Source organism: Ornithorhynchus anatinus, chromosome 4 (assembly GCF_004115215.2).
Source record: "Ornithorhynchus anatinus isolate Pmale09 chromosome 4, mOrnAna1.pri.v4, whole genome shotgun sequence".
Taxonomy (NCBI): domain Eukaryota; kingdom Metazoa; phylum Chordata; class Mammalia; order Monotremata; family Ornithorhynchidae; genus Ornithorhynchus; species Ornithorhynchus anatinus.
In genome coordinates this window covers 34,568,996-34,595,903 of record NC_041731.1, presented here as the reverse complement: position 1 = coordinate 34,595,903, position 26,908 = coordinate 34,568,996, and the positions used below count along the sequence as shown (strand labels likewise).

Genomic DNA, 26,908 nt, shown 5'->3' with positions numbered 1-26,908 from the left:
TTCCCACCCTCCGACCTCTTCCTGAGAACGGCCCGAGCCCACGGAGTGGCTGACGGCCAGCCCGGGGGGCACATGGAAGGAGATGCGGAGCCATTAAGATGGTGATTTAAATCCCGCCTCATGCCCCCTGTGCAGGCCTCCCCAGCCCCCAGCCCTACCCCCCCAACTACCCGAGGGAGGGGGGCAGTTCTGGATGAGGGGAGGAACTGAAAAATCGGCTCTATTAGGATGACATTTTCGAACCAGCTCCTTCCCCGGGGTCCCCTTGGCCCCCGTGGGGTCGGTTTACACCCTTGGGGGCAGGGAGTGGGGAAAGGGAGCAGGAGACCAGTCTCTGTCACCACCTCAACGTGGGGGAGGGATTCACAGGACCATGGTGGGTATGTGGTGGGCGAGGGAGGTGGGATGGGGGACGGGGAGGGCCGGAGAGTGGGCCTGGAGGGAGGCGTTGGGGGGCCGGTGGCGGGCGCTCTTTTGGTGAGCCCGCAGGCCGGCCAGCTGGGAGTAGGCACTCTGGCAAACCTGGCACTTGTACGGGCGCTCGCCTGTGTGCAGGCGGACGTGGTTGCGCAGGGTTGAGGACTGGCTGAAGCGGCGGTTGCAGAAGCGGCAGACGAACGGCTTGTCCAGGGTGTGGATGCGCATGTGGGAACGCAGGTTGCTGCGGGAGTTGAAGCCGCGGTGGCAGATGACACAACGCATGCGGCCCGCAGTGCTGGCCGCCGCGTCCGCCGGGTGGAAGTCCTCTGTCGGGGGACAAGAGACCAGAGCGGCCGCGTTAAAACGCGGCTGACCCGCCTTACCGTCAATTGCTCCAACCATCCATCAGTTACTGAGCGCTTACTGTGTGCAGAACTAAACCCTTGGGACAGTACATGCCAACGGAGTAAAGAGACACATTCCTTTTAGACTGGGAACCCGTTGTTGGGCAGGCATTGTCTCTATCTGTTGCCCAATTGTACATTCCAAGGGCTTAGTACAGTGCTCTGCACACAGTAAGCGCTCAATAAATGCAAGTGAATGAATGAATTCCCTGCCCAAAACAAGCTTACGGTCTCGCCGTCATCCCTCCACCTGTGCCCTGGAGGCTGCTCCTTTAACTTGAGAATAACCAAGGATCGGAGGCATTAGAGAGGTGGTCAGAGAGGTAGAGAGGAAGAAGAAACATGGGAGAATCTGAAGTCAAGGTACTTTTGAAAATGGAATGGGGGTCACCTTCCCCCTTCCGGAACTGGCTTTCCTTCCTTTGGGGCAGGGATGGTGTCTAACATCTTTTTTTTTTCTGGCATTTTTTAAGCACTTTCGTGCCAGGCACTGTTCTAAGCACTGGGGTAGATACAAGGTAACCAGGTCCTACATGGGGCACAGAGTCTTAATCCCCATTTGACAGATAAAGTAACTGAGTCACAGAGAAGTTAAGTGACTTGCCCAAGGTCATACAGAAGATAAGAGGTGGAGCTGGGATTAGGTCCTTCTGACGCTCAGGCCCATGCTCAAGCCATTAAGCCACACTGCTTTTCTCAATTCTGTTGTATTGTACTTTCCCAAGTGCTTAGTACAGTGTACTGCACACAGTAAGCACTCAATAAATACCCTTGATTGATTGACTGGTGGATTCCTGACCTACCATTTCTCTACAATTTCCTCCCTGCTGTTTTCCCTTTCCACTTTAGTACAGCTTTCAAGCAGTGTACTGAATCAGTCAATTTAACAGCATTTGGTGAGCACCTACTGGGTGCAGAGAACTGTACTAAGCCCTTGGGAGAGTTCAAAAGAATTAGAAGACCCGATCCTTGACATGAAGGAGTTTATGATATGGTGACGTAGGGGGAGGAATAGAGTATATAAGGTATGTACATAAATACTATTGCTATGGTGTTCATTTAAGGGCTTGGGTGGTACAGAAGCAGCATGGCCTAGGGGATAGAACATAGGCCTGAGCGTCAGAAGGACCTGGGTTCTAATCCCAGCTCCACCACTTTTCTGCTTTGTGACCTTGGGCAAGCCACTTAACTTCCCTGTGCCTCAGTTACATCATATGTAAAATGGGGATTGAAGCTGCAAGCCCTATGTGGGACTGGGACTGTGTCCAATCTGATTCACTTGTATCTACCGTAGTGCTTAGTACACTGCCTGGCACATAGCATGCGCTTAACAAAGACCATTAAATAAAGCACTGAAATGACAGTGGGAGAGTAAAAGGAGAGGATATTAGAAATTACTGGGGGAAGGCCTCTTGGAGAAGATGTTCTTTTAAAGGGGTTTTTCAAGATGAGGGAAAGAGTGGCCTGTTGGGTATGAAGGTGGGTGCGGGGGGAGTTCCAAGCAGTGGAGAAAGTGGTGACTAAGAGGTCAGTGGCATGAGAGATTAGAATGAAGCATAGTGAAAGGTAAGCTTGAGAGAATCGAAGATCGTGAGCTGGGATTTAGTGGGAGAAGAGAGTGGAAAAATTAGGAGGGGATAGCAGATTGAGTCCCTTACAGTCAATAGTCAGGAGCTTCTGCTTGATGAGGAGAGGAATTGGCAACCACTAGAGGACTGGGAGGAGTGGGAAGAAGTGAGCCCAGTGACGACAGAAAAATGAGCCGGCAGCAGAATGAAGAATGGAATGGAGAGGGGAGACACTAAAGGCAGGGAGACCGATGAGAGGAGGATGCAGAAGCCAAGCTGGGATATGGCAAGTACCTGGACCAGCTTGGAAGCCATTTGAAGGGATAGGAAGGATGGATTCTGGGAACATTGTGGAGGAAAAACCAAGAGGATCTGACAACAGTCCGAATATGGGTGTTGAAAGAGAGGAAGGAGCTAAGGATAAGGCCTAGGTCACGGGCAGGAGAGAGGGGGAAGATAGTGGTGATGACAAATGGGAGGAGAGGATTTAGGAAGGAAAGTGAGAAGTTCAGATTTAGACATACTAAATTCCAGATGAATGCACTTCTGGCTTGTCTGACCAGCACATCCCTCAGCTTCCCACCTTGACAAGAGATGGATAACCCAAAAGCCTCTGCTCTGTCCTCGCTAAGCCCTAGTGGGAACCAAGTTATGGAGTTTATTAATAATAATTATTATTATTATGGTACTTGTTCAGTGCTTACTATGTGCCAAGCATTGTTCTAAGCAGTGGGGTAGATAGATACAAGTTAATCAGGTTGGACACAGTCCCTGTCCCTCATGAGGCTCACAATCTTGGTCCCCATTTTACAGATGAGGTAAGTGAGGCACAGAAAAGTAAAGCGAATTGCCCAAGGTCACACAGCAGATAAGTGGCAGAGCCAGGATTCGAACCCCTGTCTTTCTGACTCCCAGGCCCATGGTGCTCTATACACTAAGCCACGCTGCTTCCCTAGTCTGCGGCCCCTTTTGATCAGAGTGCCGAGCCAGTGCTTCCCCTCTTCCCTAATCCACAGTCTTGTCACCGAGTGGGGCAGCTTCCATCCCCTAGTCACCAAGTCAGGAGACATCACAGAGGGGAATCGAGCCAGAGGACGGTGGCAAACATTTCGAGTTCTTCAATTGACAGGGAGCAGCTGTGCCCTAAGCTGGCCTGCTGCTGTGAGAGTGAGAGCCAGAGAAGCAGTGATCCGACTTCAGCCTCATCCTGGCAGACCAGAAGTTGGAAGCCAGAGCCCCAGAAGACAGAAGAGACATGGGAGCTCAGCAGGGAAGGACAGGCCCCCTCCAGCAAGAGGGTGGACACTGGGGAGCCAGGCTTGCCAGGGAGGGGGTCCCCAGCTTTATCTGCTTTTGCCTCGGGGGCGGGCGCACAAAGAGGCCCAATGGGACTTAAATGGGAGAGGGTATTTGCCTCTCCTCCTCCCCACTGAGTGATAACCATCACTGCCCCCGGTCAGGAAGGAAGCAGCGGGACAAAAGCCCAGATTGGTCCTCTATAATTACTGCCCACTGAACCTTCCCTACCGTGTTTGTTCTTCTTCTGCTCCTCTTCCAGCCCTGGGACTCCAGGGATCCCCAGGAAGGTGTTGTGGGAGTTCCCGTACCAAACCAGGAGCTCTTGATCAGGAGGAATCATCTGTAAAAAGGGAAGACCAAGAGTCAGTCATCTGGAAATCTGAGTCATTTTAAACCCATGAATCTTGATTATGTTATTCTTATTATTCTGTTGTTATTGCTGAATACGCACTGAGCCCCGATGCCTGAATAACAGGGGGATTAAGGTGCGCAAGGCCCTGGAACTGGGGAACTTTTTTTTTTTTAAATAGCATTTAAGCACTTATTATGTGCCGGGCACAGTACTAAGCACTGGGTTAGATACAAGCTAATCAAGTTGGACACTGTCCACGTCCTCCATGGGGCTCACAGTCTTAATCCCCATTTTACAGATGAGGTAACTGAGGCCCGGAGAAGTGAAGTGATTTGCCCAAGGTCACCTAGCTGGCAACTGGGGAAGCTGGGATTAGAATAATAATAATGATAATAATGATGGTATTTGTTAAGCTCTTACTAGCCAGGCACTGTTCTAAGCGTAGGAAGCAAGACATCATCTTAGGTTCCTGTTTGCCCCAAGCCCAGGGAAACTGCCTGCAGGTCGATGAATCTGCCACTGTCCCAAGTTCTTCATGGTGGTCTGACCCTTCCAGGGGCTAAAGAATGACAAGCTCAGCTAGGAAGTAGCATGGCTTAATGGATAGATTACAAACCCGGGAATGAGAAGGACCTGGATTCTAATCCTGACTGTCACTTGCCTTCTATGTGACCTTGGCAAGTGACTTCACTTCTTGGTGCTTCGGTTACCCCGTCTGTAAAATGGGGAATAAGACCTTGAGGTCCCATGTGGGACAGGGACTATGTCCAATCTAATTAGTTTATATCTACACAGCACTTAGTACAGTGCCTGGCACAGAGTGAGAGATTAACAAATACCATAAAAAGAAAAAAGGACCTCTCCAATGCAAACTCACAGCTCTACTGACGGTGTCCTTAAGAGCCTCTGAGAAGCGACAAAAAAAATTATTGCTCCAGTGGTAACATCAATCAATAAATGGAATTTATTATGCGTGCACTATGTGCAGAGGACTTTACTAAGAGCTTCGGAGAATAAATTGCAATAAAGTTAGTAGACATGAACCCTGCTCACAAGGAGATTATAGTCTATGGTAGGAGACAGGCATTAAAATACATTATGGAAAAGGAAAATGGCAGAATATAAGGATAGGCACATAAATGCCATGAGACTGGGGTGAAAATCAAGGATTTAAGGAGTACCCACCCAAGTGCATAGAAGCAGAAGGAAGTGCAAATAAGGAGGGGCAACAGGGGAAATGAGGTATCAGTCAGGTAGGGTCTTTTGGAGGAGGTGATTTTAATTAGACTTTGAAGTGGTCTGGTGGTCTGTCGGATCTGGAGGCCAGAGTAAAAAGACGCGGATAAGGGGTCGGAGGGAGATCCGACGAGATTGAGGTAGGGTGAGTAAATCTGTGCTAGAGGAGCAAAGAGTGTGGCCTGGGTTATAGTAGTAAGGTGAGGCAGGAGGGGGAGAGTTGATAGAGTGCCTTAACGCCGACGGGTAAGGAGTTTCTGACTACTGAATGAATGCAGAGGCAACCGCCGGAGGTTCTTGAGGAGTGGGGAAACATGGGCTGAACGGTTTTGGAGAAAAATGATCTGGGAAGTAGAATGAAGTATGAACTACAATGGAGAGGAACAGGAGGCAGGTAGGTTAATAAGGAGAATCATATTACTAAGCTTCTCTTTTCACTCCATCTTCAAAGCCTTACCAAAATCACGACTCTTCCAAGAGGCCTGCCCTGACTAACCTCTCATTTCCCCATCCTATTCACTTGGTTCTGCACCCTTTAAACATTTGCTATTCACCCCACTCCAGCCCCACAACACTTCTAAATGTATCTCTCTACTCTGGCACTTCCTCCATCAGTATTTTATTTTACTGTCTGTCTCCCCCGTTGGACTTTAACTTCTTGAAGGCAGAGATCAAGTCTACCAACTCTCTTGTATTATACTCCCACAGGTCCTTAGTATTAATTAGTCAGTGGTATTTATTGTGTGCTTGCTTACTGCTTGCCAAGTACTGTATTAAGCATTTGGGAGAGAATAATATAACAATGTAACAGACACATTCCCTGCCTACCGTGAGTTTACAGGGCTCCGCGCACGGTACATGCTCAGTAAATATCACTGATTCATTGATTGACTTCCAAGCATCAATAATGTTAATAATGTTGGTATTTGTTAAACGCTTACTATGTGCCGAGCACTGTTCTAAGCGCTGGGGTAGACACAGGGGAATCAGGTTGTCCCACGTGGGGCTCACAGTCTTAATCCCCATTTTACAGATGAGGTAACTGAGGCACCGAGAAGTTATGTGACTTGCCCAAAGTCACACAGCTGACAAGTGGTAGAGCCGGGGTTCGAACCCATGACCTCTGACTCCAAAGCCCGTGCTCTTTCCAGTGAGCCACGCTGCATCAACCCAACCTCACTTAATAGCAGCAAATCCATTCTAATGACAGCCAAACTAAGACATTGTCAGAAAGAGTGAGCCCGTTATGTACAGGGATTGTCTCTGTTTGTTGCTGAATTGTACTTTCCAAGCACTTAGTACAGTGTTCTGCACACAGTAAGTGCTCAATAAAAACGATTGTGAATGAAGGAGGAAACAGAACCCAGGTATCTTTGCATTCAGGACACCACTTTAATGACAGAAAGCACTTTTCCCTCTGGGGATTACAGAATTAGAGTTTTCGGATCGGCTGCATAACCAAGAGGTGAAACCCAGAGAAGCGGATGGTATTATGGAACCGGGAGGGTCTGGGGGGCACACAGACATGAGAGAGATAAGAGTGTGCTCTAGTTAGATGGTCTAGTCTGAATTGATCGAATGGAGATGGGATCTAGTGAGAGCAAAGTTATTTATTGCACAACCTGGCAATTCAACAGAGGAGAGGAAAACTAAGCTAAATTACAGCAAAAGGAAAAATACTGAGCTTTCTTTGCTAAATAAAGTCAAACCTTATTCCTTTTCCCAAATCAGAGTATCCTGGCCAACACATTTAAGACCCGTGTGTTTAGACGTGTGGCTCCTATCTACCAACTGAGAAGCAGCACGGCCTAGAGGATAGAGCCTGGGCCCGGGAGTCAGAAGGACCTGGTTCTAATCCCGGCTCCACTTGTCTGCTGTGTGACCTTGGGCAAGTCATCTCACTTCTCTGTGCCTCAGTTCCCTCATCTGTAAAATGAGGATTAAGCCTGTGAGCCCCCTGTGGGATATGGACTGTGTCCAATCCGATTAACTCGTATCTACCCCAGCGCTTAGTACAGTTCCTAGCATAAGGTAAGCGCTTGTCAAATACTATTAACAAGAGCAAAAACAAACAAACAAAATATTTTAAAAACTGGTTAATGGGGGAGCTGTTCCCGACCGAGCGGAGCCATGTCCCAGCTGCATCCTTGTTCTCTCGGGGCCTTCACGAACTTCATCTGCAGGGAATAGGGAGGATGCCAGGCAGGAGAAGAGCTACAGCTGTTAAAAGCTTGGTTATAAATGGGCAAGAGATAGGTAAAAAGAGAATAATGCAAGACTTCAACAATGTGAATCTGCAAGACTACGATGCACTCCTTAAGCTCTGCCAGCTAAATAATAATAATAATAATTGTGGTATTTGTTAAGTGCTTACTCTGTGCCAGGCACTGTACTAAGCGGTGGGATGGATACAAGCAAATCAGGTTGGACAGTCCCTATCCCACATGGAGCTACCAGTCTGAACTCCCATTTTACAGATGAGGTAACAGGCACTGAGAAGTGAAGTGACTTGACCAAGGTCACACAGCGGACAAGTGGCAGAGCCGGAATTAGAACCCTCAACCTTTCGAGACCCAGCCTGTGCTCTAGCCACTGTGCCACCAAGTCAGGGCCTGAAAAAAATTAGACCAAGCAGAAAAAGATCTCAGGAGACAGGCTAGTGAGGATTAGAACGCAATTTTCAAACTCAGTCCATCACCATACTGTATTTCTTCAGGCTTCCGAGGTTCATTGCCTTCAGAGGCAAATGAAGGAGAAGGAGATGCAGATTTGGGAGCCTGATAAAGATGTTTGTGGACTGGTAGTATTCTGGGTTTCTCTGAAAGATTTGTCTGCAGAGTTGATAGACTTATTGATTCGGAAGCAAGACTAGACCGAAGAGACTCGGATTTGGGCAGAAAGTGAACCCCAGATGCTTTATTCACCCAGTGGCTCTGACATATACGTCTATCACTGGCTTCAGCCTTGATTGCGGCAGAATTTTTAGTTCTCTCTGTATTCATTTTTTTTAAATGGATAACTTCTATATTCTCAGCATTTTTTCTTTTTCTTGCTCCTCCTCAGTCTCTTGGGTTGCAGATGAAGCAGTTTTTGGAATATTGGGCACAGCCGATGAGCCGGGCTGTTTTTTAGCATTAGTAAAGAGGGTTTGTATTTGCTGGCCATTATTTATCAAAGCGAATCCAGTGACACGACCTCACAAAAGGAGGCACTAAATTGTCTGGATGCCACACCCCATCCCTACTTTCCACTTCTGTTTCCAGGAGAAATATCGATTTTGATGCTTAGAATGTCCAAGACTAAAATTTCCTCCACCTCAAAACATTATATGCTGCATCATTGCTGGAAAGCTAGTCAGAGTCAATATTTAACTTTTTAAAATTCTAATTGTTTTAAATAATAGCAAATTTGTTAAGTCTACCATGCTTTTTTTGCATTCCTATCCTGAAAATGACTTTGATTTTAAGGAAAGAATATAAGATTTGGTGTTTTTATTAGAAAAAGTGCCTCATTTGAATAAAGGTCTCCCTCCCTACCCACCCCCCACCCCCGGCAAAAAGACTACCCAGTAAAACAGAGTAGCGTAGTAGATACAGCACAGGCCTGGGAGTCAGATGGATCTCAGTTCTAATCCCAGATCCGCCACCTGTCTGCTGTGTGACCTTGGGCAACTCCTCTACTTTGTGCCTCAGTTACCTCATCTGTAAAATTAAGCTTGTGAGCCCCAAGTGGGATGTGGACACCTGATTACTTTGTATCTACCCCAGGGCTTAGAACAGTGCCTGGCACATAGTTAAGCAATTATCAAATACCATCAAAAATAAAATAACATTTCCTCAGCCTTCACCTGTTATAGCTTGTAAACTAGGACACAGAATTCCACCAACTTAAAGTAATCTTTAAGGCTCTCCAAATAGCCTGATAAAGTCACCCCTGCCCTGAGCTCGCCAGCAGTGAGCCTTTAAGAAACATACGGAATAGTTTGTATTTTATGGAGAGATATGAAGGGATAGTTTATGTTCAGAATGTATTTTAAAAGAGAAATAAATAGATGTTCTGCTGAGAGGGAGCACTGATAAAAGTGAAACTATGATAAAATAGAATGAGAAATTGATTTGTTCAAGGAACAGCAATGTGCAGGTCATTTGGGAAAGGAATATTACCGCTGAGGGAATTCTCTTTGTTTTTTTCCAAATCAAAAACATAACGCACTTTGCTTTGCTTTGCATTTTTGGTATTGTACATCCAGTGTCCTGCTTTTCTTTATGCCAGTTTGCTCATTATTTGGATAGAAGGAGCTATATACATCAATCTCTCCTATAGATGCAAAGCGACACCTGTCAGATGGCTGGAAAACTCGCTAGAAACAAGAAAGTAGCTCAGATTATTGCTAAATCTCGACTGCCGGGAAGTTTTTCTGGGAGCCGGGGAGGATGCAGGGATGAGGCAGAATCTCCCTCTAAATCATAGTAAAAGGTATGGAGAGAGGGTGAATTTTGACTTTGATTTCTCTACCTCCCAGTCATGACATCTTGAAATCTAAACAATGATCTGAGGTACATTGTTAAAAAAAAAAAATGACAAAAATTTTCAAGCACCACACAGTCATATATAAACAGTACAGACATCTTATTCATTTAAAAGCTAACCAGACCACTCAAGTATATAAAAAGGAACATGTAATTGTGATAGAATGGATTGTTTCCTGCGAGGCAATCTGCACATTGCATACATTTGCTTAGGCGTGCCTAGTTATGCGTCGCTTTTTTATAATTACAATTGTGCAATTACTGCAATTGCTGTTCTTCATCTCCTGCTGCAGAATTAAAGTTACTGTGTTTCTCTTATTAAAAATAAAGATAATTCTTGATCCACGAGGGACAATGGACAACTATGCCCACAATACTGTCATTTTACACGAGTTTATCCAACTCATAAACTTAATTTATTTTTCCTCTCTCACTTCAAATTTCCACCCTAAAAGAGCTGTGTTAAAAATAAAAAATCTATCAAGTCAATCCAAGGCAAGCACTTTTATTCTGCCCTCAGAATCAGATTTTCCCCCTTATATCCACACCACTTCCGCCGGACTTTGGCTCGAGAAGCGGCTCCCTGTAAAGCTAGGGGATCAAGTCGTTGCCGCAAGAATTTCAACTACAGAGGCAGTTTACCTTTCCGATTTGCACTAGAGGGGGATGAGTGCTGCAGTGTGTGTGTTCGGTTCTAGGACCAAGATTAGAGTCAAACCAGGGCTATTATTAGGTAGTCAAACAAGAATTTCTAGCATCCAAGCCAATTATCTGAGTAAATAAGAATGATTCTTTCTCCAGACGCTGAAGCTCAATCCATCCAGACTTCCACCCATGGGGAGAACAGAGTCCCTCTCCCACCTTGAACCCCAAACTGACTCTTTTGATTTAACCTGCCCTGCCTTTCTTTCCTCTTGTGCGAAGCATTCGGGAATCCTGCAAAGTGATCCAGAGAATCTTCCTTCCCTCATGGGGCCCGTTGTCTTAGGAATTATCATTCCCTTCGGAAGCCCCATAGCCTGTCGGGGGCAAATTCTGGGTCAGGCCAAAGGCCATTCTCGTTTCCTCTTTCGTTTCTGTCTGCTGTGTGGAGCGGGATATGATTTGGCGAGCTCTGGGTTATTCGGAGGAATTTTATGCCAATTCAGGAAATCCCTGGGTCATCGGCCCCTGTTGGCTTTTGACAAGTTTGTTTCTGGTGGTGCTGATGACAGATTCATTCATTCAATTTGTATTTATTGAGCGCTTACTATGTGCAGAGCACTGTACTAAGCACTAGGAAAGTACAATTCGGCAGTAAATACAGTCCCTACCCAATAACAGGCTCACAGTCTAGAAGGGGGGAGAGATGCTCCGAGCCTCGAGGAACCAAGCCTTACAAATGAAAACTGGCTGCAACTAACCTTTGCCTACTCCCTTGACCAGGCCACCTGGTCACAGGGTACTTCTGTGGCTCCCTTAACCAGGCCACCTGGTCACAGGGTACTTCTGTGGCCTCCGCTCATCCTTATAATCTCTCCGGGTCTTTTAGCATTGACAAGGATAATAATTATGGTACTTGTTGAGCGCTTACTATGTGTCAAGCACGTCCTAACTGCTGGGACAGAAACAAATTAATCGGGATCTCTTTCAACCCTCTCCTTGCAGCTTATAGAGGCACAGTCAGCCTCCCCGAAACATGCCATGGCCCATCTGGAACCACCCTGACCCTTTGGGGTAACCCTGCTGTAAGACAGGACATATTCACCTCCCCACACAGGGTACTTTATCCAAGGAAGCGTAACTCGAGTGAGAATGGGACCGCTGGCCGTGGCTCAGTGGAACGAGCACGGGCCTGGGAGTTGGAGGACCTGGGTTCTAATCCTGATCTGCCAATTGCTTACTGTGCAATTTGGGCAAGTCATTTAACTTCTCTGTGCCTCAGTTTCATCAAAGTAAAATGGAGATTAGAAACCTGTTCGCACTCCTACTTAGATTGTAAGCACCGTGTGGGATAGGGACTGTATCCAACCTAATTAACTTGTACCTACCCCAGTGCTTAGAACAGTGTTTGACACATAGTAAGCACTTAACAAATACCATTTAAAAAAAAATAATAAACCAGATTCAAGCCTGGAACATTCGCTGTTAAAGTTTCATTTTTCCAGCGGCAAACTGGTTCACCATGCAAATGAGAATAGGTCAAATTTCTGAGCTCTCTCTAATCTTCAGTATTCCAACATTTTCCTCCTAGGGGCATTGTTAGTTTTCATGACTAGAGCTTATTCCGTATTCTGCTTTGAAAACTCCGATAAGGCTTCCTACGTATATGTAGCTCTCCCATTCTCTTTTTACTTCTCTTTGCCATGCTTATATTTCTTCTTGTGGATATTACCTGTTTTCTAATCCTCACCCCAGGTTATAGATCCCACAAACCCTCCTCTGCACGAATGGGCCATGAGGTTGCCTATGCCTTTTACGGTTTTACGGTTGTTCAAAGATCAAAGTGAAGTGGGGTAAAAAAATCCTTTCTCTCTTCATTCACTTAAAACAACTTTAGGATGGAAAGTGTATGTTGGTTCTTAAAACTTAAAATTCTGGTACACAGCTCCCTGCTGCTCGGAGAGGTTTCCATTGCCAGTGTAGGCTACTGTTGTCCATCCCTCACTATGAACTATGCACTGTCCATTCTACTGGTGTCTGAATGAAGTCCCGTAAAGTGGCTTTCTAGACTGAGAGCCAGTTGGGTAGGGATTGTCTCTATTTGTTGTCCAATTGTACTTTCCAAGTGTTTAGTACAGTGCCGTGCACAAAGTAAGCTCTCAACAAAAACGACTGAATGAATAAATGAATGAATCTCTCCCTATGAACCATGAACTGTCCATCCCAATGGTGTCTGATAGAAGTCCTATAAAGTGGTGCCATTCCAAGGAGGAAAAAAAATCTCAGCCCCTCCTCTCACCTCGATGGCCTTGTAGAAGATGCTGTTGCCTATCTGGACCACTTCCAGGTTCTGTTCCTGCTCGTTCCGGGCACACTTGATGTAGGTCATCCAGCTGCGGTGGTCCTCTTGACTGGCGTCAATGAAGTAGCGCACGGTACCATCTTCGTTGAAAACCTGAGCGATGGGAGGAAGGGGAAAGGGAGCAACAGCGTGAAAACCCAGAAACCGGGAATGGACTGTGGATCCAACCCGTTCCAACCCCACCACGCACTGTTCCCCTGGGGAGGACGGGAGATCTAGCCTCATCACCCCTCTAGCAGCCAGCTGGCCACTGCTGCCAATCAATCAGTCAGTCCATCAGTGGTATTTAGTGAAAGCTTAGCACTGTACTAACTGTCTAGGAGAGTGCAATAGAATGGAGTTCCCTTGGCAGTGTGGGGAATTGGTGGGGGGCAATAGAGGTTAGGGAGGAGAGAAACTCCTAGGTTCTTTGCTCCTGACCTGCTCGGTAAATACTGCTCTACATCTCTCTCGGTTCCCCTGCCTGAAAAATGGGTAGAATAACCTGGATTTTCCTCAGGAGAAGAGGTACTATACCTTTGGCGAACCTGGTAGATTGACCTCTTCTACGGACTTCCCTACCCACTAAAGAAATCGCTCTCATCACATTGCACATCTTGATCTTCTATAGTTAGTGATCTTTTTATGAGAACTATATGCCACTTATGAATTTGGCCTGGGGAAAAGAGCGTATGTTCTGGCCAATCATCAAGAGAAGCCTGGAGGGGGGGGGGGGGCAGGTGGCAGCAGGATGGGAGGGGCTGGGTTGGGGGTGGGGGTTCAGGAGTCCTGAAAAGAGGATAGATTTGGGAGTTTCAAAAAATTGAATGTACAGGTTCCATCCTGGAACCCCACAAGAGAGGAACAGCAGATGGAAAACACAATCAGAGCTCCGTGGAACCAAGTGTGTATTTTAAACCTGTGTGTGTGAGAGACAGAGAGAAAACAAGTAGTAGGAATTGGTTGTTCCTTTCCACGAGAAATTGTGCAGGCATAAAAATATCGATAGTGTTGAAGATGGGTTTAAATTAATTTGTGGGTGACAGGTCCTCATCGAGGTACTAGAGGGAAAAGTTAGCAACGGTCAGAGAGAAATATAATGTCAGCTGGAAGGTTCGAGAAGAACTCAAACAGATTCACGGACAATAGGTTCGTGAGGAATTATGAGGGAAAAGTGTGGGATGTTGGAAAAGGTTTAGGTAGATTCACGGTATGTTAGGCCCATGATAGGGGGTCAGTTAGGGCCAGTATGGGGTGGTCCATCCCTGTACGTGGCTCGTCAAGGAGGGCAACAACACAGGGAACCCCGAAGCATCCTGCTGCCGCTTTCAGGGACAGAATCCCGCGTTGCGTACACCACTGATAATAATAATAGTAATAATAATAACGTTGGTATTTGTTAAGCGCTTACTATGTGCCGAGCACTGTTCTGAGCGCTGGGGTAGACACAAGGGAATCAGGTCGTCCCACGTGGGGCTCACAGTCTTAATCCCCATTTTACAGATGAGGTAACCGAGGCACCGAGAAGTTAAGTGACTTGCCCAAAGTCACACAGCTGACAAATGGCCGAGCCGGGATTTGAACTCATGACCTCTGACTCCAAAGCCAACCTAGTATGGCACTTCTCCCTCTGCTCCTCCCCCTCTCCCTTCCCATCCCCTCAGCGCTGTACTCGTCCGCTCAACTGTATATATTTACATTCCCGTATTTATTTTGTTAATGAAATGTACATCGCCTCGATTCTCTTTAGTTGCCATGGTTTATACGAGACGTTCTTCCCCTCGACTCTATTTATCGCCATCGTTCTCGTCCGTCCGTCTCCCCCGATTAGACCGTGAGCCCGTCCGACGGCAGGGACCGTCTCTATCTGTTGCCGACTCGTTCATCCCAAGCGCTTAGTACAGTGCTCTGCACATAGTAAGCGCTCAATAAATACTATTGAATGCATGAATGAATGAACTACTCATGGTCTTCAGTACAGAGTTGCCACCTTCTCTCTCAATCTCTGTCCCTCAACATGTACACACACCCACACACACACCCCTTTTTTAGAGGGTTTTACAGAGATGTGGGGGGCGGGAGAGAGGCCTGGAGCGAACCCGGGAAGATTCTCCTCAGCGGTTCTGAACCGAGGTCTCCGGCTGCAGTGGCGAGAGCTTTGGGGAGGCTGGGCGAAAGACACGAGGATGCAGGCGGAACCCATCTTCCTCCCCACCTCGATAGTGGCTGCCTTTCTGGGTAGATTGTTCTTAGAGCCCGCGGGCCCCGGGGCTGGGGTTCAGAGCTTCCTCTGCCCCAGGGGCGGCGGCCAACCTACCCGGCTGAGCCCTTCTTCCACTTGCAAGCAGTGCTGGAGGAGGAGGGGGATGGGTTTAATTTGTTTTTGGCGGAGGGGGGGTGGGGGTGGGGGGGGGGGAATCCTCTCTCCAGGTGCAAGCAACGCTGGAGGAGAAGAGGGTTGGGGTTTGGGGTGGGGGTGGGAGGGGAATCTTCTCGGGCCCGGAGACAGATATGCAACGGATGGGCTCCCCAAGGGGTTTGGCTCTCCGGTCCCTGGGTGGGGCCACCCCCGCCTCCCTACACACAAACACACACATGCACATACGCACACACACACATGCACCCGAGCCCACACACAACACATGCACACACGCACCCAAGCCCCCCCCCCTACACACGCGCACACAAGCCCTCCCACACCCAAACCCAAATGCACACAAGCCCCCACACATACACACGCGCGCACACAAGCCCACCTACACACATACACTCATGCACACAAGCCCCCACACATTCACAAACGTGCACACCTACGCACGCAAGCACACACACGCACACAAGCCCCCCTACACACATACACTCATGCCCCCAAGCCCCCCCCCCCCACAAACATGCACACCTAAGCACACAAGCACACACACATACATACGCGCACACAAGCCCACATACACTCATGCACACAAGCCCACACACATACACAAACATGCTCACATATGCACACAAGCATACACACACACTTATAGACGCGCACACGAGCTCCCTCCTCCCTCCACACACACACATACACACAAGCCCACACATACACACACGCGCCCATACCCCTCGCCTAAGGGAGCCCAGGACGCCTGGGTCCCGGTCCCCGTTTCCCCCCTCCAGCTTTACCTCCCACATGAGGTTGTTGTTCTTGCAGATGTCCACGTGCTCCGGGGAGATGACCCGGCCGGTGAAGGGCCCCATTTCGGTGCCGGCTTTGATCCAGGTTTTGGAGAAGATGCCGAGCCCCTCTCCGGGGATGGAGCTCTGGGCGATGATGACCTCGGACGGCAGCACCAGGCTGGACAGCTTCTGCACCTCTGCGGCAAGGAGGAGGAGGAGGAGGAGGAGGAGTGAGAAATTGGGGGTGGGTGGGACCCGGTGGGAGCCCCTCTTTGAAGGCCAGGCCCGGGCCTGGAGGGTCGGGAGGGAAGCCCTAAGGGGAATAGAGCTTGGGAGCACTAAGGGGAATAGTTTCCTAAACTTCCAAGAGCCCCCCAGATGACCCAGATGACAGGCCGGCTCTGCAGACTTGGGGAGGGTTGATCTCGACCCAGTTTGGAGAGGGGAAGCCCCCAAAATAGCTGGGAGCGGAGACCCAACGTTTCCCTCCCCCGTTCCTAGAAAGAGCTAAGACCCCCGCAGAGGGAATTATGGTACTTGTTAAGCTCTTACTCTGTGCCAGGCATTGTGTTTTGTTTTGTTCTGCCGCCTGTCTCCCCCTTTTAGACCATAAGCCCGTCGTTAGGCAAGGATGGTCTCTATCTGGTGCCGAATTGTCCATTCCAAGCGCTCAGTACAGTGCTCTGCACACAGTAAGCGCTCAGTAAATACGACTGAATGAATGAAAAGGGAAGGGAAGAGAGCCCTCATTCCAACCTTAACCCCAGTCCTCGCATCAAATATTGAAGCCTGTCTGCTTGTTTTGCGGTCTGTCTTCCCCGCTTCTAGACTGTGGGCCCGTTGTTGGGTGGGGATGGTCTCTACCTGTTGCCGAATTGTACTTTCCAAGCGCTTAGTACAGTGCTCTGCACACAGTAAGCGCTCAATAAATACGATTGAATGAATGAATGAAATAACAATACCAATATTTGTTAAACCCTCACTATGGGCCAAGCACCGTTCCAAGCTCTGGGGCAGATACAACGTAATCATGCGGTCCCGCGTGGGGCTCACGGTCTCAGTGCCCATTTGACAGGTGAGGTGAGTGAGGCCCAGAGATGTGAAGTGGCTCGCCCGAGGTCACACAGCAGACGAGTGGCGGAGGCGGGATTAGAACCCGGGTCCTCTGACCGCCAGGCCCGTGCTCTTGCCACTAAGCCACGCTGTTTCTCTACAGAGCGGCCTGGTATGTAGTCACCCTCCCCGCCCTCTTTGCGGGGAACTGCCCTCCTCTGGGACAGCCGGGGCAGGCGAGGTTCCTTTCGCATCCTAACATGTCTTACAAGGTTCCCCTCTAAGCTACCTGGGAAAAAATAAAATAAAATAAAAGTATGAGAGCGCGCAGCCTGAGAAAGGGGGGGGGGGTTAAATGGTGTCTATTTCAGCCCTTCCAGCTATTAGTCATGCTGCTAAAGTGATCTGCATTCATTAGACTCAACTAGAAAGAAATTGCTAATTCTAAATTCATTAGCCCTTTAAGAATGCTGTAGCAATAAATTTGGCCTCAATGCGGAGAGAACTTGTTTAAAAGGGGCCGAGGAATTCCCCTTACAAAATGGGGGGAGATTAGATGGTTGACATAATGTGAATGGAAATGGAATTAGTCTTCATGGTACATTAAGAGAGGAACAGAAATCTTAAAGGGGGAAGAGAGCGGGGGACGCCCATAGATGCCAGCGAAGGGGAAAGATATTGTTTGCAGATTGATGAATGAGGAATAAGAACTTGAGACGTCTTAAAGAAAAGAAACTTTTTCTCTTTCCCTCTCCCCCTTTCTCCTCCCCACCCCACTCCCCTCCTCCCCGGTCCCTTTTAAAGTTCTTGGTTTAAGTGGGAACTGTCGCAGGTCAAGCCCAAGTTAACTAAATTAATTTAAAATCCCTTCTTTTTGAGTCAACTGCTATTACACGCCTAATAAGAGCCTAAATGCCCGGGACTTAGACCTCAAAGGGGCGAGAAGGGCGGGGGGGATGGAGATAAATGCCGAGCTGGGAGAGACGGGGAAGAAAAGGGGTGGGGGTGGGGGGGGGGGGAAGGCGCAAGTGAGAAAGTCAAAAGGAGTCTGAGAAGGAGAATTAGGGGGAGTTGGGTGCCTCAAACAGCTCGGGGGGCTAGGCAGGAGGAAAGCTCTCCCTCCGCCCATCTCCCCCTCCCCATACATTCACACACCCAGTGTTTTCTTCCCTTTTCTTTTTCCCCGATGCGAGCCCGTGGTGGACAGGGATTTGTCTCTCTTTATTGCTGCACTGTACTTTCCGAGCGCTCAGTACAGCGCTCTGCTCCCAGAAGCGCTCAATAAATACGATTCAAAGAATGAATGAACTCTGGGACAAAGGGCTGGAGGAGAGAGCCTCTTCGCAGTGTGGGTGGGGGCTGGAAAAGGGTGGCAAGCTAACTCTGACCCCCCCGGGGTGGTGTGGGGGAGAGCGGGGTCCTCCATGTGAGCCCGTCGTGGTCAGGGATCGTCTCCGTTGCTGCACTGTACTTTCCAAGCGCTCAGTACAGCGCTCTGCACCCAGTAAGCGCTCAATAAATACGATTCAAAGAATGAATGAACTCCGGGACAAAGGGCTGGAGGAGAGAGCCTCTTTGCAGCCCCCGGAGCCCTTCAACATAGCCGGGGGTGGGAGGATGTAACTGGGTGAAAACCTAATTCAGTCCCCAGGGAGGTGTAGGGGACAGCGGGGGTCCCTTTTCCCCCCATGTGAGCCCGTCGTGGGCAGGGATTTGTCTCTCTTTACTGCTGCATTGTACTTTCCGAGCGCTCAGTACAGCGCTCTGCACCCAGAAAGCGCTCAATAAATACGATTCAAAGAACGAATGAACTTCGGGACAAAGAGCCGGAGGAGAGAGCCTCTTCGCAGTGTGGGTGGGGGCTGGAAATGGGTGACAAGCTAAATCTGACCCTCCCGGGGAAGTGTGGGGGAGAGCGGGGTCCCCCATGTGAGCCCGTCGCGGTCAGGGATCGTCTCTATTGCTGCACTGTACTTTCAAAGCGCTCAGTACAGCGCTCTGCACCCAGAAAGCGCTCAATAAATACGATTCAAAGAATGAATGAACTCTGGGACAAAGGGCCGGAGGAGACAGTGGGTGGGGGGTGGAAATGGGTGAAAAGCTAACTCTGACCCCCAGGGAGATGTAGGGGAGAGCGGGGGTCCCTTCCCCGCCACCCACCCTCTCACCAGTCCTGGGGGGGGGGGCGGGGGAAGAGAGCAGGACTCACCTCCGGAAAAGGACTGTGCCAGCACCTCGGCGGTGAAGGCCGTCTTGGGGTTGGCGTGGTGGGTCTTCTCCTCGAAGAGCTGTTCGCCCAGTACGTTCCTCCAGCGGCCGTAGAGGAAGCTGTGGAGGATGTCGGAGGTGATCACCTCCGCCAGGGACAGTCCTTGCTGCTTCAGACCCGTCTTCAGCACCAGGGCCTCCGCCGGGAGCACCGAGCCCATCATGGAAGGGGCACCCCGTCTCGGGAGCACCTCGAGACCACGATGGAAGAGAGGGGAGAGGGGGGTGGGGGGGAGGAGGAGGAGGAGGAGGGAAAGGAGGAGGAGGAGGAAAAGGAGGAGGGGGAGAGAGAGGAGCGAGAGAGGGGGTTGAGAGAAAAGGGGGTGAAAAAAGAGAAAGACCAAGTCAGAGGGGAGGGCTAAGTCTGTGTTTAAAAATAATAATAATTACAAAAAATGGATCAGAGGGGTCTTGGGAGGTGGGCTTTCGGGCCAGCTTTCGCCTCTTGCAACACTAGACCTGAGTCTTCCACTTGGCAAATTCTCAGCCCCTTTATAGGAGCCGCACTGACCCTCCTAATTGGTTATTAATGACCCCCCTGACGTTGTAAGATAGACTTGTTCTACTAGAGAGACAAACGTTCAGTGGGAGAAAGAGCAGGAGGGAGAGGGGGCGAGAGAGAGACCCCTTTCTCTACTCCCCTCCTCCTTTCTTCCTCCTCCCCCTACTTCTTCACCTCCTCCTTTTCGTCCTCTTCACCTTCCTCCTCCTCCCTCTGTCATCCCCCCACCCCCTCCTCTCTTTCCCCCTTTTTCTAGTAGGATGGAGTCAGGAAGAATTAGGAATAACGAAATGGAGAGTCGTCCCAGGACGAGCTCTCCTGGGAGGAGGAGGCAGAGACACCTGCTCCAGCCACCAGCCCGAAGACAGAGAAACTCGCTTCTTCATCCCCAGGCCCTACACACCCCAATCACACACAAACACAAACGCACACCCCCCCCCCCCCCAACACACCCGGCCCCGGCGTTGACTCTAGTTCACCCAAAGGCGCGGATCCGTTCGTTCATTCACTCCAATCGTATTTCTTGAGCGCTCGATGTGTGCAGAGCCCTGTACTAAGCGCTAGGGAAGTACAACTCAGCAACAAATAGAGACAATCCCTGCCCACGACGGGCTCGGAGTCTAGAAGAGGGGAGACAGACAGCCAAGCAAGTCGACAGGCACCGGTAGCATCGTTATAAATAAAAAAAATTATAGATCTATACACTTCATGAATAGAAATAGAATTCTAATTATAAATACGGAACATATATGCGCCAGGGCTGTGGGGAGGGGGAGCAGAGGAAAAGGGGGGCTTAGTCTGGGGTCGTGTCCCAAAGGAAGGGCTTGTGTCCGCTACCCGGGGGAAGCAAGTGAGCCCCAGCTCAGACACCCCCAGTTCTCCCTGGGTGGGGAGAGGGGACAGCAGCACCTTGAAGGGTTGTGTGTGTGTGTGTGTGTGTGTGTGTGTGTTTGGGGGGGAAAGGGGAGGATATCCTTAAATCAAGCTCAGTCGCGGCCCCAGCTCGGCGACGGTGTCCAAGCAGAGACCCTCTTGGGCCGGACAATCCAGCTTCCCCCCAAGCCCCTTCCCCAGATCTTTCCTTACCCCCGAAAAGGGCCGGGCCTGAGCCTGCATCCCGCCCCGATCCGCGCTAACGAAGCCACCAAGGATCCCCTGATCCGCGCTAACGAAGCCGGGACCTCCCTGAACCGCGCTAACGAAACCGGGACCCCCCTGAACCGCGCTACCGAGGTCGGGACCCCCTGATCCGCCCTAACGAGGCCGGGAGCCCCTTGATCCGCGCTAAAGAAACCTGGACCCCTGATGCACCCTAACGAGGCCAGGTGCCCCCTGATCCGTGCTAACGAAACCGAGGGTCCCTGATCCGCGCTAAGGAGACCGGGACTCCCTGAATCGCGCAAACGAAACGGGGGGGACCCCCTTTCCGCCCTTCCAACTCTCCGTTCGGGTGAGACGGGACGGCGGAGAGGGGGCGACCCTCTCCAGGACCGTCGGCTCCGCGGGAGGGTCTGATTCGATTCGATCCGCTCCCATCCGCGCAGCTTCGCTCTTCCTCCGGTCCTGTGCGGGGAAACCAAACCGGGGGGACGTCGGGGGACGTGAGGATGGAGAAGGCGGGTCTCCTCCGGTCAGTGTCCGGCCCAGCAGTGGTCCGGGGGTGGAGGGTGGGGGGACGGGCTGGACTGGGCCGGGTCTTGGGGGGAAGGGGCTCCCCTGGGGTTGGGGTCATTCTGCCCCCTCCTCCGGGTTTGGGGTTCGGCCCGGAGGGGCGAAGGGCAAATCTGAGGGTCTCTCGAGGCCCGCAACTCAAACCCTGAGCCGGGACGGGAGGGACGAGGGGGGGGGGACCTGAATTCCCCAAAATCAAATCTTAAAGGAGGGGGTCCTGGGTGGGAGGAAGGGCGGGATGGGGCGTTTCCCCCCACCTCCCTCTCCGAGGCTCCTCCTGGCAACCCTGGGCCTCCCCCGGGCTTGGGAAGAGAAATGCCAACTGTTGTCCAGGCTCGCCTCCGGCCCACACGACGTCCCTCTCGCCCGGACCCCTGGGGTCCGAGAACGAGGGACGGGGGGGGGGGGGCAGAGAGGGACAGCCGGACTCCCAGGAGAGAGAGGGGATTAGGGAGAGACAGTCCCCTGGCCAAGAGCAAGCGACGGGGGAGAGTGGGGGAGAGCCACCCTCCATCCATCCAAGAGAGAGGGACGGGGAGAGACAGTCCCCTGGCCAAGAGCAGGGGACGGGGGAGAGCCACCTCCCAGCCAAAGCGGGGGACCAGGGGAGAGTCAGTCCCTTAGCCAAAAGCAGGGGACAGGGACAAGAGCCACCTCCCAACCGAAAGCGGGGGACAGGGGAGAGCAAGGGAGAGCCAGCCTCCATCCAAGAGCAAGGGATGGGCGAGAGCCAGTCCCCCTAGTCAAAAGCGGGGGACAGGGGAGAGCGGGGGAGAGCCACCCTCCATCCAAAAGTGGGGGACAGAGAAGAGTCAGGCCCCTAGCCAAAAGTGGGGGACGGGGAAGAGCAGGGGAGATCGTGGGGGACAGGGGAGAGCAGGGGAGAGTCACCCTCCATCCAAAAGTGGGGGACAGGGGAGAGTCAGTCCCCTAGCCAAAAGCGGGAGACAGTGGAGAGCAGGGGAGAGACAGTTCCCGGCCCAAAGTGGAGGGACGGAGGAGAGCCAGTCCCCTTGACAACAGCCGGGGGACGGGGGAGGTGGAAGGGGAGCCACCTTCCAGCCAAAAGTTGGGGAACAGGGGAGATCCAATCCCCTAGCCAAAAGCGGGGTACAGGGGAGAGCGGGGGAGAGTCACCTCCCAGCCCAAAGTTGCGGAACGGGGGAGAGTCGGTCCTCTAGACAAGAGCCGGGGGACGGGAGAGAGCCAGCTTATAACCAAGAGCGAGGGACGGGGAGCGCCAGTCCCCTAGCCAACAGACGGGGGACAGGGGAGAGCGGGGGAGAGCTCGCTCAGGGAGTAGAGACAAACTGCCCCAACTGGGTTTGAGCCCTCCGAGGCAGCCCAGAGGTCGGCTGGGAACATAAGAGCAGAAGACCCCAGCATCAAACTCCCCCCCTGCCCCCTCCACCAGCCCGGCTGAGGCACCTCCCAACCCCAGTCCCTCCCGTAGCCAGGGTCAAAGATGGGTCCTGGGACACAGGGGGGTGAACCCAGAGTTTAAACGGAGACAGAAGTCTACCAGAGCCCCCTTCTCCCAACCCCAGGGGGTGAGGAAGAGGGGGCTGCCGGACTGATAGGAGCTTCCCTACCTGCTGCCCTCAGAACAGCCTCGCCCCTGCTCTGCCCGGAGATGACGGGGCATAGCAGGGAGAAGCTTTTGACCAATACCCCGGGAGGGCACAGTGTGAGACCCCAGCTCTCAACTCCAGACTGAAAATTCCGTTCCCTGACTCTTTGAATAAGCCTGGCAGAATCTCCTGGGATGAAGGGGGAGGGGAGAGGACGCCTACACCTACCGGAAGGAGAAATTTCTGGCCCCGATCCTGGCTCCATCGTACTTCCCTACCTGACTTTCATCCTCCCTTGCTTTTTGGCTTGTTTGTTTTTTAAAATGATATTTTCGTAAGCACTTACTAGGTACCAGGCACTGTACTAAGCCCTGAGGCAGGTGCCAACTGATCAGGTTGGACACAGTTCCTGTCCCACATAGGGCTCACATTCTTAATCCCCACCTGAAAAATGAGGTAACTGAGGCACCGAGAAATTAAGTGACTCACCCAGGGTCATACAGCGGACAAGCGTCTGAGCCAGGATTAGAACCCAGCCAATCAATCGATCGCATTTATTGAGCCCTTACTATGTGCAGAGCACCGTACTAAGTACTTAGGAGAATACGACACGACAGAATTAGCAGACAGGTTCCCTGCCCATCACGAGTTTCCTGACCAGTGCTCAATTCACTAGGCCACACTGCTTCTCCCTTCTGCTTCTAGGCCTGAAATGGCCTGTGAGGAAATCTCAGGAAATGTTCCCACAGGTTTCCAGTTTCATTCATTTATACTTATTGAGCACTTAGGGTGTGCAAAGCACTGTACTAAGCGCTTGGGAGAGTACAGTATAACAATAAACAGACATATTCCCTGCCCCCACTATGCTTGCCATGGCCCCCACAACTTCCAACAGTCCTCTTGGATTTTCAGGTTTGGCCCTTGCACTTTGTGGGGGGTTTGGGGTTTCCACTCTCGGTTCCCAGTTTAGGCCCCCCAGCCTCTCAGTCCAGGTAGCCCCAGCAGACAAGCTCCACTGCCCTCTTTAATGGGAGAGGCGGAGCGTTAGAGCTGTCGCTGAAACTATAGTTGGGATGTTTTTCTTTAGCCAAACCTTCAGAAGAGGAAGCAAGTTTTCCATGAAGCAAACGGATAGATTGCTAATATTATCACCACCTGGGTTATTCTTAGGAGTAATGATCAGAATAATAGGATGGCATCCTTCGGATGTCCCTACGGGAGAAGAGTCAAGGCTCGCTTGCCACTATCCACAATTCCAAGCCCCTGTAATACCCCATCCTCTCAGGGACTGCCCCTTGGCTACTAGCTGGATGGAGTTGACAGTTTCATAAGTTCTGGAGGAGGGACCCAAAAGAGGGGAGAAGTGTGGCCCCTGAAATTTTCTGCCAACTTTCCTGGTTTGGCAGGTGGGACTCCCTTCCCTGTTGAAGTCTTTCACCCAGGTCTTCGTGTACCTGGCAGCCTGCATCTGGTGGCCCCCACCACGCTCAGCGCGGGACTGAGGGCATCCTCAGTGAGGAGCAGTTTTGCCTGGGGAAGGACCACTGCCCAGATCAAGGTGTCGGTGTATTGCAGCTTTTCCCTCAGGACTTTCCACATTACAGGGAGACTTGTAGGGCGGGTATGCATGGGACTGATTATAGCATCTAATATCATCAGCTTGAAAAACTACACACAAAAACACACACATCCACACTCACAAACTTTAAGGATGATACTAGATAACTTGTAAGCTCCAGGATTGCTCTCCTCTTCAGACTTGAGCAAGTTAGTTCAAGTTCCATGTACTGTGTCCCCCAGGACAAATAATAATAACAATAATAACGGTATTTGCTAAGCACTTAGTGTGTGCCAGCCACTGTTCTAAGTCCTGGGGTAGATATAAGTTAATCAGGTTGGATACAGGCACTGTTCCACATGGGGCTCCCAGTCTTAATCCCCAGTTAAAAGATGAGGTAACTGAGGCACAGAGAAGCAAAGTGACTTCCCCAAGGGCACACAGCAGGCGAGTGGCAGAGCCAGGATTAGAACCCAAAACATTGCTCCCAAGCCTCTACCTTCCCCTTTTCCAACCGTTCCCCCCACCGGCCCAAGAGAACTGGAAAATTTTTAGGAAGTTGATGCAGCCCAATCTCCTTCCCCGCAGGAGCAAGGCAAAAGGAAATCGATGGAAGTGAGATGTATAGAATAAATGTGCCGCACGTGCGAAGACACGTGTGTGCACATACACGCCAGACACATACTCTCACACGCACCGACACAAGTGTGCGGTTCCCACTCGATTCTGAAAACCACTGGGGGGCTGGAGGACAGTTCAGTGCCCCGTGGGAAGGGGTCGGGGGGAAGGAAGCAAAACCCTCACCCAGGAACAGTAGGGTTAAACTCAGCCTCAGCTGCTTCCAGGGGTTCCTGCTGGGCCCAGCCAGGCCGAGGATGGACACTCACACCCTCTCCTCCTTTTCTTACAATTTGAGGGAAAAAAAAGTCCAATATTCAAGAAGATGTCCTTTTCCTGGGGACATTTGGTTGGTTGGCAGGGCAGGGGGCCGCCGGGCGGGAGGGGGAAGAGTTAGAGATGGGAAGGGGAGTGGGACGCGGCTGGTATTTTCCTGTGGATATTCCTAAAGTTCCCTTTCCACCATCTAGTGAGCACTTTAATATTCATGGGTGTTAATAGAGAGGCCCTTAGTATATTGGGCCATTGTTAGGTGGTGTTCATATTGGTCGCCGGCTCAATAGCCCTGGTTCCCTTTTCTTTGGCAGTGTTTCCAGGGTTGATGGGCCAGGAGTGAATGGATACTTTTTTTTTTCCTTCTCTCTCCCCCCCCCCCAAACCACTCCGCCTCCCACCCCCCCCCCCGCCCCCCCCCTTACAGAGAGAACATCTTTATCTCAGCTCCAGACTTTCTGGTTTCCTATTCAGAAGCCTCCGAAGTAATGTCAGGCAGAAGAAAAGTGGAGCAAATCAATCTTTCATGGTCTTTTTGAGGTCAATTTGACACCCATGGGCTCTCCTTTTCTTTCATGGTCCGCGAGGGGATGGTCAGCCTCCGGACCTCGCCGGGGTCTGATGAGGGGAGACACGGCATGGAACGGACCAAAAGAAGAAAAGAAAAGCAAAGCGAGAAAAGATTGCGGGGATGGGGTGATGGGGGGAAAATGAGGGTGAATGACAGTTCAAGAAAGGAGATTAGAGGCGAACAGCTGCTTTTTGGAGGGTGGGGGGGACTCTCGCCCCCTTTCAGCCTTTTTTTCCCCCCTCTCTCCCCCTGAATGGGATCTGAACAGAACGCAGATTGATTTATATTTATTGCAGCCGAACATTTATTGCTCTTAGAGAGCGGAGGGGCGAGCCGGGGATGGGGAGGGGGCTGGAGGGGGGGGGGAGGGCGGGTCGGGGCGCTCAAAGGCTCCTTTCTGTATTAAAGAGGAATCGAATGAAGACCGCGGAGATAATATCCAGGGGCCAATGGGAATTTGATTGGCTTTAACGTTTAACTCTTTGGGAGCCGCTCCAACCCTTGGGAAAGGGGCTCGGGAGAGGCTGGGGCCCGGTTCCTAGGGAGACAAAAGCTCCTGCTTCTGATCCCCGTGGTGGATTCTCCGGGACCCTCCTAAGGGGCACAGGCCTGGCATGGGCAAAAGGGGAGACAGTTCTGTGGCCCCGGCCTCTGGGCTGCCCACCCTCGGTGGCGATATTCGTTTAATTTCGAATCGATGCTCCTTGGGGCCGTCGCCTCTCCCTTCAGGCCTCTGCCAGGGGCCTTCTCGGCCCCCCCGGATCTTTTTCTGACAGAAGCAAGTAGCAGAAGGAGCCCGCCCCCCAATCCATCACCGCCCGGCTCAATCATCCCCGCCCCGGTCTCGGGGAGGTGGGTCCGGAAAGGGGGGGGAAG

The 26,908-nt window shown here is 51.0% G+C and overlaps 1 protein-coding gene across 1 annotated transcript; it reads right to left on the bottom strand.

The window, feature by feature from the left end:
- Positions 1-185: 185 nt before the first annotated feature.
- On the bottom strand, positions 186-19,466 carry PRDM12 (PR/SET domain 12). Its single transcript, XM_029064003.1, has 5 exons — positions 19,210-19,466; positions 15,954-16,144; positions 12,750-12,905; positions 3,920-4,031; positions 186-746 (listed from the first exon to the last, which is right to left on the bottom strand). Exons 1-5 carry the CDS (start codon positions 19,430-19,432, stop codon positions 364-366), a joined length of 1,065 nt encoding a protein of 354 aa, XP_028919836.1. The 5' UTR covers positions 19,433-19,466; the 3' UTR covers positions 186-363.
- Positions 19,467-26,908: the final 7,442 nt, after the last annotated feature.